Source organism: Drosophila innubila (assembly GCF_004354385.1).
Source record: "Drosophila innubila isolate TH190305 chromosome 3L unlocalized genomic scaffold, UK_Dinn_1.0 0_D_3L, whole genome shotgun sequence".
Taxonomy (NCBI): domain Eukaryota; kingdom Metazoa; phylum Arthropoda; class Insecta; order Diptera; family Drosophilidae; genus Drosophila; species Drosophila innubila.
In genome coordinates, this window is record NW_022995376.1 from 14186083 (window position 1) to 14199295 (window position 13213).

At 37.9% G+C, this 13213-nt stretch overlaps 3 protein-coding genes across 5 annotated transcripts in view; 1 reads left to right on the top strand and 2 right to left on the bottom strand.

Moving 5' to 3' along the window:
* The window catches only part of LOC117788056 (protein phosphatase 1 regulatory subunit 16A), a 38494-nt gene extending 32576 nt beyond the window's left edge, over positions 1-5918 (bottom strand). Inside the window, exons 1-2 of one of the 3 annotated variants that reach the window (XM_034626712.1) lie at positions 5876-5918; positions 4745-4865 (exon numbers count right to left, since the gene is read on the bottom strand). The gene's annotated coding sequence lies outside the window, so the exon portion shown is untranslated. Of the gene's footprint in view, positions 1-4744; positions 5303-5875 lie in introns of those variants that run through there. The other 2 variants (XM_034626711.1, XM_034626714.1) reach the window with 2 other exon arrangements.
* Positions 5919-6643: 725 nt separating this feature from the next.
* LOC117788058 (protein aurora borealis) lies at positions 6644-9011 on the bottom strand. Its single transcript, XM_034626716.1, has 2 exons — positions 8490-9011; positions 6644-8413 (listed from the first exon to the last, which is right to left on the bottom strand). The coding sequence occupies exons 1-2, from the start codon at positions 8786-8788 to the stop codon at positions 6988-6990; spliced, it is 1725 nt and encodes a 574-aa protein (XP_034482607.1). The 5' UTR covers positions 8789-9011; the 3' UTR covers positions 6644-6987.
* Positions 9012-10821: 1810 nt separating this feature from the next.
* On the top strand, positions 10822-13120 carry LOC117786908 (phosphate carrier protein, mitochondrial). Its single transcript, XM_034625326.1, has 4 exons — positions 10822-10928; positions 11210-11654; positions 11730-12070; positions 12132-13120. Exons 2-4 carry the CDS (start codon positions 11244-11246, stop codon positions 12469-12471), a joined length of 1092 nt encoding a protein of 363 aa, XP_034481217.1. The 5' UTR covers positions 10822-10928; positions 11210-11243; the 3' UTR covers positions 12472-13120.
* The last annotated feature ends 93 nt before the right edge of the window (positions 13121-13213 follow it).

Genomic DNA, 13213 nt, shown 5'->3' on the forward strand with positions numbered 1-13213 from the left:
ACATGTTGACAGCAGCTAAAACGTATTATTAATTGAAAATAATTGAGAAAGTTTTATTATTAATTTAAATTCAAGACTATCAAAGATGATTTATTTATGGGATGCAACATTAGCAGTGAACATTGAATACTCTACAAAAAAAATTTAAAACTTTACTAAATAAGGAAAATTAGATAGTTTGAAGTAAACTATTAAGAATTTTTTTAAATATTTGATTTTGAATATTTTGAGAATTATTTTTCCATACACTACACAGATTTAATTCCATGCACAAATTTAATTTATATATTAAATGTTTATCTTCTGAAATTCGCATAGAACTCATATTATTTTAAAATTTCTAGATTTTATATCTAATATTGTTTAATGTATTATTATAATTAAATATATATTTATTCTCAATATAATGTATATAAGTGCACTGGAAACTTCAATATATTTAATATTTTATCTCAATGAAACTTTGTTTTACCTATAAAATTTTATCCCAGAAGACTGCACAGCAATTTGCGTTTATCATTAATTTTTTCTTGGCTCATTTGCTTTAAAGGTTAAATATAATCTATATAATTATTTATTGAGTATTCACTTGCAGCACAATGGCAAAAAACTTTCCCAAAAAGTCAAATACTCAATTACAAATGTCTGAACTCTCTGGACAGGCATAACTTTTGGCATTCATTCGCCCAAAGCTTTAAATGAAAAACAAACCGAGAAAAACGAAAATTCAAGTAACTTTCGAGCTATTAGCTGGCAATTAAAACGGCATATGAACTTTCAACTCGCAGCGAGAGAGAAATAATAAAAATATCAACAAAAATCTCTGAACTAAACCAAGTCAAAGAAAGTAAACAAAATAACTGATAAAGGCCAATGACGAAAACTAAGAGAAACAACGACAACAACAAGAAATCAGCCACAAATTAGTAAACAAAAGCACAATTGTTTACTATTTTCTTAATGTTGTTGTTGCTGTTACTGTTGTAGTTATTGTTGTAGTAGCTGTTGTTGTTTATGAGCTAAGGGCGCGGCACTTGGGGCAATCGTGTGACTTTTATGCCACTCCACAATCCACAGCAGCCGCAGCGGCAAACAACGTTGACACTCACAAAAATTTACAAATAGAAAAATTTTGTTGTTCTGCAATTTTTGTTCGCCTTTGCTGAGACAATAAAGATGGAGTGCTGCTTTTGGAGGGGGTGGGCGGACTCCCGGATTTGTTGAGCCTCTGAGAACAATGCAAAATGAAACTGGCACAAAAGTTTTTTTTCTGTTTTTTTTTTTTTTGTTTTTGGTAGTCAAGCTTAACTTTGTGAGATAATAAGCCAGTTCAGAGGCCGGTCCAGTTGGCCGAAACTCTGCACACAAACAAGCACTGGTCGCAGAGCTAATTCGGAAGTATTAGCGATGGACATGCGCCGGTTAGAGATGGCAGCGTGACAGATTTAAAAGTGTTGTGGAGAATACAATCAAATAACCGTGCTCGAAGAGCTTTACAAGAAAAATATGAAGCTGAATATTTATAATATAATTTTTATATATTTAATACTTCTCAAATTCTAATCCATTTAATTGTACATTATTATTGTTTGAGTCATATTGTTATGGGAAGTGTATGACTTTCAATGCCAGTCATCATATGACTTACAATCAATAGAGCACACTTTTCTATATCAAATCACGTTCTTATCTTATCTCGTTATTCTAAATTGTTAATAAATTGTAGAATATAATTATTATTATACGAGAAATAAACAGAACTATTAAGCTTAAGTAAAAGAAAAAGAAATCTTGAATGACTTTTTGCTCTTCACTTTTCGCTTAAGCATGCGTCTCTTAACTCGCTATTATTATTGCAATCTATAGCTTTTGTTATTATCATATACTATACATACTTTTACTTGCGATTTTTTCTACAGACTATGCTCTCATGTTTTCTCAGCATTTTATGTTGATTTTCTGATTAATTATCTGGTTCTTCTTCATGGTCTCATTATTCTGCAGAGACGTATATATCGTATTGTTGAAGCATATTAAAGCATTATGATTTTTATCAACTCACAATTGATTTAATTCGCATACTCTACAGTTTAATTTCGTTTAGTTCCATCTCTAATGCATAGCTAATGAATGAACCTACAATAGCTTCATCAATCCACAATCACAGCCTCTTCCCACTCTGCCCAGTAACATGACTCTCTCCGCTCTCATCCGTAAATAGAGCTCTCTTACAGATTTGGGCAAGTAATTCACATGGCACTAATTGAATTAGTTGACTGACTTTTGAGGCTGACTACTGATGATGCAGCTGTTGCTGTTGCTGTTTCTGCTTCTTCTTACCATGGAAATATACCGTTTAATGAACTTGCAATATAATGCAAAGTGAGCAATTAACAAGTTGTACATAGTTGTAGTTTAAATACGTTTTACATTTAGCTTCTTTGCTCTGCTTAATAAGCAAACTTTTTAGCAAAGTTAAGGGCTCGTTTGTCTGGTTAATTGTCTGAATGCTTTGGTCTGATCTGGTTTTGTGAGCTTTCTGTTTTTAGTTGGCAAACACAGCTGTTGTTGGAATACCCACACACTAATTGAACAGCTGTCGGAAGACGCTTCCTTGAGGCATTCCACAGCATTGAATTACAAAGAGATTGTGCTCGGAATTTATTTTATGGGACACACATGTTGTTGGGCGTTGAGACATGAGAGTGTCCTTGGCAAATGTGAATGACAACTAAATCGTAATGGCAACTGTCCCATAAATTAGATCAAAACAAAAGTCAAACTAATCAGTTAGCTATCGACTTTAAGCAGGTAAATAATAAATATCAACAAATTACGTCAAGCAGACAGTAAAAATCCAACGAAATTTGCAAATCAATGCAAATGACTGGACAAACAACTTGAGACGAGACAGACAGAGAAAGAGAGAGAGAGAGAACTGAAAGCAAAAGCTTTGAAATTAATTAAGCAAATTTAGTTCGAGACACAAAAGATGTCAGTGTGCCACAAGGATGCAAAAACGTGTTTCCCATTTTGTATATTAGAAATTAAATTTGTATGCAAACAAACAGGAAAATCAAGTAGATGCAGCTTTATATCAATAAACACGACTTTTAAATGCTCTTGCGGTAAACGATTATTTGAGTAAGTGTATGTCAATGAAATCATCAAACGATATAAATTTAAAGCAATAAAACTTCTTGAAAAAAATATCACTCTTTACATTTAATTTATACATATAATACGAACATTTTGACGTAAGCTTTATTAAAACGAATGTCAAATTCAATAAATATTTAATACTAGTAATGTAACTTGTATTGCACGATTAATTGAATGCTTAAATTATATTTTCAGCTAGTGTTATTGCGTGCTTATCAGACTAGAAGAGATGCTCTCAAAGATAACAAATGCAATATGCTGTATTGTTTAGTGTATACAAAAAGAGACACATATTCATGTGGCTGGACAGGCAGTCATTTAATGAAAGTGCACCAGCAGCAGCAGCAGCAGCAACAAACGGCAGCGGCATCAGCAGCTGGCAACAAGTTGCACGCATGCGCAGCGAGGCATGTGAGCTGAAGACAGAGAGATGGACATACTTAGCAAGAGGGAGAGAGAGGAACTTCGATAGTAGATAGGCGGTACTATAGCAATGCTTTAGAATTTTTTTTTTCGAGTTTAATGGTTTTGTAACCGGTTTTTGAAGTGCTAACAACAACAACAACAATAAGAACAACAACTGCAACAACAAGTTATAACTCCCATGAGAGGCTGCTGCAACCCGGGTTCATTGTTTACCCAGACATCGTTTTTTTTCCCTCTGTTAATGTTGTTGTTATTATGATTATCATTGTCGTTGTTGTTGTTTTTGTAGTCGGTATGTGCTATACTCTTTGTTTGCTACCTACAAAGTACTTGCCAGCGTATCTACCCGGTCTCTGTCTCCGTCTCCGCCTCTGTCTGCGTCTCAGTGTCAGTTTAATTACACTTTTTTCTATGAAACAACTTCACATATAGCGGAAGTTGTACAAAAGCCGCAAGAGAACCGGCCAACATAACAACGGCAACGGGGTCTGGCAAGGCTGAGAAGGTTCCACCAACATGTGTCACATGCAGTATAAACCCCATGTTGATGTTTTGACTCTAAATGCGGTTCCATTGAACTCCGCTATTGTACTTTATGAACCGGCTAGGAAATTCTTAAATGCAAGCCCATTACATTAATTTTAAACAATGCTTTGTGCAAGCCGAGAACTTTTTAGCCATGTTATTTTACTAAAAAAAAATAACTATTGCGATTATATAATAAACACACAAAATAATCTTAAATTTAAAGTTAAATAAAATATTAGCAATAATTTGAAACATATTTAATCTGAATGAAATCGAAAGCTTTGTAAATGTTAATTAAAGTGTTTTATAAATTATGTAGATACATTTTCTAGTTCGATACAATATGGTAAAAATCAAGCATGATTAAAGTGTTATACAATATTCTAATAAGAATAACGCGCACTGCTTGCTGTGCGTTTGTCCTGTAAATGCTTCAGATATCTATATAATTAGGGTATCTTCAAGTCAATCACATTTGCTTGCATTCATTGTATATTTAGTTTGGAAAATTCAAGGAGTAAACTAAATTTGTAAATTATACGCAGTCTGAACAACTTAAAATGCAAATGCTTAGCTTTTATAGCTGAGCTCATAGACTGGTAAAGCATAAAAAAGAGTAAATGCTTACCTCAATAACAAAATACGGCAGTAAACGGCATTGGCGCTGACGTTGCTTTTATTTTATTTTTGCTTTTTTGTACCTATTTTTATTATTTTCAATGCTGCATTCAATCAACACACAAATCACACTGCAATTGTAAAAAATTGTATTTATTATAGACATGAGCACACACTTTCACGGCACAAACAATTAATTGACTATATTTATGTTGTTGTTGCTGTTGTTGTTTTTGTATTTCTCTTCGCTTCTTGTTACCAGCTTCTGCGATCAACAGCTGGACAGTCTGAAGCTGGTTTGCACACTTATTTGTTGCACTGTGTTTGAGACACCCATAAAAAACTTTCGCTCAAACGGATGCAGCAGGCGATTCCAATAGGATACTTGGTTGGTTGTTGGATTGTGAGAGGAGTGGGGGTGACAGTCTAACTGGTTTCTTGTAACAGGAATTCGGACAGTGTTGCCAAATGACTGGTATATTATTATTAAAAAAAAATAAACAACAAGAATAGAGAAAAAGAGCATAATATCCGGAATTTTCTTTTACTTATAATATTTTTCGTTTATTTGCATTAAACATTTTTCACCTGACTTATTTACGCATTCGCTGTTGTTGGTGTTCTAATTTATTTGTTTCAACGTTGGCCCACAAAAAACATACATATTTTGAATCTCTTCTGATTTTTTTTGCACTTTCTTTTCGCGCTTGTGTATATTTTTACTGTTTCGGCTGCAAGAAGTGATCTTTTTGTCTTTCTCTCTCTCCCTTTCTTGCCTATTTATAACAACTCACGCATGCTACACACACATGCAAACTCCTAATACCAAAAAGCAGCCAAACGTAGCTAACAACAACAACAACAAATGTACACAGGTGAAAATTGGTGCAGCAATTTTTTTGTTGTAGCGTTGTTGTTGCTGTTTGCTGATATTACAGTTATTTCGCACGCGTATTACTAAAATTTATTAATTAAACAGCGAACGCGGCAAAAATTAAAAGCAAACAAATGCAACAAGTTATCCAAATATTTATACCGCACACAACAATAATTCATACTGTTGCGTTAAATTCAATGGGTACACAAATCTAAATCACTTGCATATCTTTAAACTGAAATATTTCCCATATTTTACACGTACAATCAACAATTTTGGTTTTTTAATCTATTATTATTTTGATTTCACGTACTAGCCGGTCGCCCTCCTTTCCCGACGGTGAAGCAACAACTAAACTGATATTGGTTGCTTTCGCGGCGGCGTCTTAAACCGAAGGGCTGCCACATTTCGCAGAAAAAAAATTTCCAATCCATTTTTAAGTAATATTAAAAAACGGTAGATAGAATAATAGAAAATTTAGAAATTTGTCGATTTTCTGATATTTTTTAGAATTAAATATAAAACACTGTTGTTTAACAGCATTTAGGCTTTCCAGGAGTCTGGTAACACCACTGTTGTAATCTACTTATTATGTTACTGCTAACTTATCTGTAATTGTTAACATGATCGCTAAAACGCTGTTATTTAGCACGAAATTCTGTTAAAATTTCAATAGAGTTCTAAAGCTGCAAAACTGTCGAAAGTTGCGCGAAGTCTTCTATCGTGGTGTAAAAAAATACTCTGTACAGAGTTTCAAATTGCAATGAATATATTATTACATACAGCTAAAAGTTTGAAATAATAGTAAGCGGGAGGAAGCAAGCGACACCTATCGGCTTGAAAGCTGAGCTAAAATATATTAACATCGCAATGTTAATGAGTTCAGTTAACATTGCTGAGCTGTAAGCTAACAGTTTAACTGTGTGATTGTGCGCCCAATTTAAAAAGTTTTTAATGATTAAAATTATATAAAATAAATGTGATCATTGTTAAGAATGTGGACAGTTCGAAGTAATTGATATTAATTGTTTCTTTCTAGTTTAATTCTTTATTTAATTTATAAAATATTTGAGTGTTAACTAAGATTATTCAATGGACAATTAAACTGAAATTGCAAACGATGACAACTTAAAAAACTATTTTGGCAACTATTGTGGGACAATGAACATTTAAAATTTGCTAAACACGAATACAATAATAAACTATTAACTAAACTTAACAATAATTACGAAAGGCCTTGGTGATTAAACGGTGGGCTACATTGCAGTACTTTAGTCTTGCTTTCGTTTAAGAGAAAATGGTTATTGCATTAAAATTTTGAATATAAAACTAATATAGTGTATAGACGAATCATTTTTTGAACGAATGATTGTTTGTCAAGAACGTGTTGAGGGCGTCGAGCAGCAGGCCATTGAGACATCGAGCGAGGTGCATTCGTAATTGCTGCCGCTGGGCAACTCCTGGGAGCAGGCCAAATTGGAGGTGCTGCTGGTTTCATTGAAGCCGCTGTCCGTGCGATAGAATCCAATGCGTTGAGGAGCTGGATATACTTCCGCTTTAATCTCGACCGGGGGTGACCGGTCAACGTTAGCTTCGTCCTCCAGATGTTCCGTTCCATCTAACAGATTGGAAATAAACGATTGCGACAAATTCTTGCGATTCGCCGAACGACGTCGTCGAAGGACACGCGGTGTGTCCGAATTGGATGAGCTGCAATTGAAACTATTGGTGGACATCTGTGACAATTGCATGCCATCTTCCTCCTCCGTATCGGTTTCATATTCCAGCTCTGTTTCTACCACGACTGCCTCCACATCATCCACAATCTCGACCTGCTCAACCTCCTCAATTGGCAATTGTGCGCTATTAACACGCAAGCGACTCACCCGCTGATTGATGCTGCTGTCTGTGGAATACTCCAATGCCATGGGTGATGAACTGCGATCGGGTGTAAACTTGCAGGCCATTCGACCGGTGCCCGTGAGCTCCGAGAGAGTTACATGCTCGCTGGTGTTATGGCTGCTTCTATGCAGACGCCGACTCAAATGCTCTGAGGGCGCAATGGGGGAAGGCAGCTCGATTAATTCGTGAAGCAGCTGCTTACGCTTTCGGGCACTACGTGCTCCATTGCCATCGTCAGGTGTGCCCGGCGGCAATCCGCACAGATTGCGTATGGGCGAGAGGCAACCAAAGCTGCTGGAGCCTTCGCCAGTGGAGTCTGAGAGGCGGCCAGCAAACATGGTTTGCTTAGCCTGTGGACTCGAACCCACCATTTGGGCATGTTCCTCTTCGGTTGTCTGCTGCTGCTCCACTTCCCCTAATACTATGACATTCTGTAAGTCAAAGAGCTTTCGCCGCATGGAGCTGTTGAAAATGTCAGCCCCGCTACCGGATTTGATGACTCGCGGGCCCGCCAAATGTGGCTGCAAATAGGGACGCAGAGCTTCTTCCAGAGCCTTGGGCAGCACTGGGGGCAGTGTTAGTTCCGTTTGAACCTCGCAGTCGCGAAAGCGCGTCTTGGTTTTATTCGAAATGGGCGTATTATCATCTAGTTCGTTAAGTATGATGCGTTGCTTACGCAGCGGACAGTCCACTGGACTTGGCACAATGTGAGATTCCTTGAAGAAGGCACTGATGGCAAGTTGTGCCTTGGATTCCTGTTCGGGATCCGGCGAATCATGAAATTGTGTTTCGTGGGGTTCCACATCGGCGGGCTTCAGTTGTGACACCTCCTCAATGTCCCACTCAAACTGTGTGGACGATAGCTGTGGAGTTCGCGAACGGCATTGGAAAAGCGAAGGACTACGGGGAAGGTGGAGTGGAAGTGACCATTAGCATTAAGTTAACCTTAAAGTACATTATTAAAATATATGCTTACCTGGCAATTAGCGGCAAATGTAGACGATCAGTCAAAGCGCCTTCAAATGGATTTCGCACCTTTTGCAGCCTTTTGGGCGGCGGTGTGCACACTATTGTGCACATTTGGGGACTACTTTTTGATCTGTTCTGCTTGGCGCCATTCGTAGGCGTTGCAGACGCCGCCGTCAAGCAATTGCTGTTGTTGTTGTTGCTGCTGCTGCGTCTGCCGCTTGTCGTAACTCGGCATTTTATCTCGTTCAGACTGGCGTAATACCTCGTCCGAAGTGTTTGCGGTGTTCGTACCTCATCTGTGTACATCTTTTACAACTACAGTAAGTAATTTTGCAATATTTAATTGGTTTTTTATATACTAATTTTACAGTTTTCTTTCGCCCCTGCCTGCTGCAAGGCAGCTGTCCGTATTTCAAATGCTACAGTGTTGGAAAATGACACGACATACTTATCGATAATTGGAATACACCCGTTGCACATTTGAAAAGCTGCGCGCCCGCAAATATATCAAGTGTCATTGATTTTATTTATTTGGCAGCCGTATGTAATTTATTCAGAATTACTTCTGATTTTTCTAAAGAAAGTTATCAATATTCTTTCGCCGCTGCCTGCTGCTACCAAACTGTCGCTATTTTCAATGCTGCAGTGCTAGAAAATTTCATGTCGTGCTCATCGATAAATAAAATACACCCGTTGCACATTTGAAAATTAGCGCGTCCGCAAATTGATTTTTTCTAGGTAACCGCATGTAGTAACAATACGTCCTAATCCCACCACTATATCAATTGATTGGTCAGAAAATCAAGCTTTTATTAACACGTCTCGAATCTTATCGGGATTTTTAAATCATTTTATGCACCCCTGAGATTTGTTTGCAGGGTGGCCTTTGGACCGTTTGGCAACCTTCCACACCAGTGCTGTCAGGTTTTTCGAGGGAACAATAGCTAAGTTGACAACAGTGATCCGATTCCTTGACACTTAAAATTAACTACTGGAGCGAAATGTTTATTAAAATGTATATTTAAATAATGGAATTGTGTCGAACATGCATGAACAGTTCCGACATCCTGACGCACATATATGCGCCGCTAAAGAAGTCGGAGGACGAGCACAAACAATCGCAATGTGTCGCAAACATTTTAAACGAACTCGTTGGATGTGAATTGATTTCAAACGATGGATTGCCTCAATTTGTTTGCAAAAGTTGCATTAAAAAGGCAAAAAAAGCTCTAAACTTTAAACGTATGCTCGAGACGAATCATCGGTATCTTGTCAGTCAGCAAAAGGAAATCGGCGAGGTCAAAAATGAAATTAAAGTGGAGTGCGATGATCTTGAGCTAAGCGAAATTTGTGATATGATTGATTTAGAAGATCTAGAGGCAATGGAGAACATACAAATCAAAGAACAAAAACCTCCAAAGAAGATCAATACGTTCGCTAATAGAACGCATCGTTACAAAACTAGACACAAGCACATGAACCGCAGCAATACGAATATTAAGGAACAAGAGAAACAAAGTAAATGCTTCCCGCCAAAGAGAGTCTTGGACTCAAACGCAACACAGGAATCTCATACGTGCCCATACTGCAACTTTAACTCAAGTACTAAAGGCAATCTGAGGATACACATCCGCACACATACTGGAGAGCGTCCCTATAAATGCCCTCAATGCCCGAAAGCCTTTGCTCAAAAACAATCGCTAACAGTGCACGTTCGCACTCACACCGGTGAACGGCCTATTCGATGTCCGACATGCCCCAAGGCCTTTAAACAGACTACAAATCTTGTTGCACATTTTCGAAAGTATCCAAATCATAATAAAAAACAAATGCATAAAACATTTAACAGAAATAAGTAAATTTCTCTGCCTTATTATTTCTTTTGTTAATTTTGCGTACAATTTTAAAAATTCTAGCTTTCTTGTTATAGAAGTTTCATATTAAAGCCCATTTTGGAAATTGATCACAAATATGAAAATGGGCTTAAATCCGAGACCAAGCCTGCCAGCCCGTTTTTCTTTTGTTTTGGTGCTAAAAACGCAAAAAACTCAATAATTAAAAAATTTGATGAACATTTCAAATTCGAAATTAGGCAAAATCAAGGTAAATATTTAATTGAAGGTTTGAAGTTCGTCAGCCCTCGGAAAGAGAAAATACAAAATTTAATTCTGAAAAAAAAAATCACAAAATCGAGTTAATTCTTGCAAAAATAGAAAAAATCTAGCTTCAAAATTAAGAAATTGCCAAAAAAAAATAAGGTGGAAAATTGTTAAGTTAGCAAATTTGCAATTTAACCTAAATTTGTGCATATTGCCAGACTGATGAATTTAACAGGGTGGCAACCTTTCGGTCGGGTGGTGTACTGAATAGTAGAAATTTCCGATCTGGTTTGATTCGAGCTCATTCTTTGAATCCGATTCCTTGACACGCCACGAACGGCCGCAACGTAAGTGAGAAAATATTATGTTGTTCTAATTGCATAAGAAAAACTAATCACATGCTCAAATTTATATAAATTCTGTTGCCAAATTGTTGTTTTTATGAAATCCTTCAAGTGTAAGTGCATGTCACTCGTTTTACACAGTAGCTGATAATTGTTTGTGCACGGCATTATGTAACCTAGAAAAAGTGAACCACCGACCTTGTGAAAATTTGCTTGAGCTGCAGAGCAGCTGATTAAATTAGATAAACGTGTGCTAATTAAATATTTTCTTTTATTTATCACAGACTCCCGACAAAAGTAGACGCCATAAAAGCCAAGATGTTCTCGTCATTCTTTCAAGCCGCCAATAACTCGCCATTCAGATCACCATTCTCACGCGTCCAGTGTGCTGCCGATGTCGAATCGACAGTCGCTGTCCCGGCGGTTGGCACTGATCCAGCACCTGTAGTTGGACGCGAGATTGCTGCTGCTGCAGCGGCATCATCTCCCAACGATTCTTGCGAGTTTGGTAGCAACAAATACTTTGCTCTGTGCGGTATTGGCGGTATTCTGAGCTGCGGTACCACGCACACCTTTGTGGTGCCATTGGATTTGGTCAAGTGCCGTCTCCAGGTGGATTCAGCCAAGTACAAGAATCTGTTCCATGGCTTCAAGGTCACCGTTGCCGAGGAGGGTGCTCGTGGTCTGGCCAAGGGATGGTTCCCCACTCTGATCGGCTATTCGGCTCAGGTGAGTTGCCCTAACAGTTGCATAAGACTTTTAATCTCTTCAACCTGATGACACACACACATGATATGATTACAGGGTCTGTGCAAGTTCGGTCTTTATGAAGTGTTCAAAGTTAAGTACGCCCAAATTATTGGCGACGAAAATGCCTATCTGTATCGTACCTATTTGTATCTGGCTGCTTCCGCTTCGGCTGAGGTCTTTGCCGATATTGCGCTAGCACCATTTGAGGCCGCCAAGGTTAAGATTCAGACCGTACCCGGCTTTGCCAACACTTTCCGTGAGGCTGTGCCGAAAATGATCAAGGAAGAGGGCATCAGTGCTTTCTACAAGGGTCTGGTGCCATTGTGGATGCGTCAAATCCCATACACCATGATGAAGTTCGCTTGCTTTGAGCGCACCGTGGAGCTGCTCTACAAGTGAGTTACCCGCCGCATACTTTTAGTTACATCTACTTAATGTGTGCGCTCCTTTAACCAGGTATGTGGTGCCCAAGCCTCGTGCCGACTGCAGTAAGGGCGAGCAGCTTGTTGTGACCTTCGCCGCTGGTTACATTGCTGGTGTCTTCTGCGCCGTTGTCTCGCATCCCGCTGATGTGGTCGTCTCCAAGCTGAACCAGACCAAGGGCGCCACCGCTGGCAGCATAGTCAAGTCTCTGGGCTTCATGGGCATGTGGAATGGTTTGACGCCACGTATCATTATGATTGGTACGCTCACTGCCCTGCAATGGTTCATCTATGATGGTGTCAAGGTCGCTCTGGGCATCCCCCGCCCACCCCCACCAGAGATGCCCGCCAGTCTGAAGGCCAAGCAACAGTAAATTCTTCGCACTAGAGCTTTTACAACCACAAAACCAATGCAAGACAAAACTTCAGAGTTTTGTACACTAAAATACAACAAAATATCGATGTTTAGTCAAAATTACAGAGAAGATTCAAGCAATGGACATGATCCGGAAGGGAACTAAAACAACCAATAACAGGATGGATGAGCTGGCGAAACAAACATACCACAATTTCAATTGCTTTCAATTTCATTTTTCAATCAACTTATAAACCCTCTTTTATTTGGAGCGGTACTCGCATTTCGACGGCCTTTGACCATTCCAAAATAAACTGTCGCATTTTTTTTTTAACTTTTCTGCAAACTGCAAACTACATTCTTAAAAAATACATTTCTTAGCTATACTCAACTTTAAAGTATTTACAAAATCTGCAAATTCTATGTATATTATGAGTTAACATATGTATGTGTTATATACACCAAATATAATTTTACATACGGATCTTAGCTTATATATTAAAGAATCTACTTGTATGTTGTTTCTCCAACCTCAAAATATAATTGTTACATTTTAGACAAGCAAATATGATATTACGCAATAGTTATGATAAATGTCGCTAGTGAAAAGAAAACAGAACTAATCCCAGACCCTCTGAATAAATTAAATTATAAAATAAAACACTAAACCTAATGTGTTTCTTTGTAAGCGAGCGGAATCCGGTTTCTAAGTTGCACGTTTTGCACTTGTAAATTGCATAAACACTATCGGTAGCTTATAC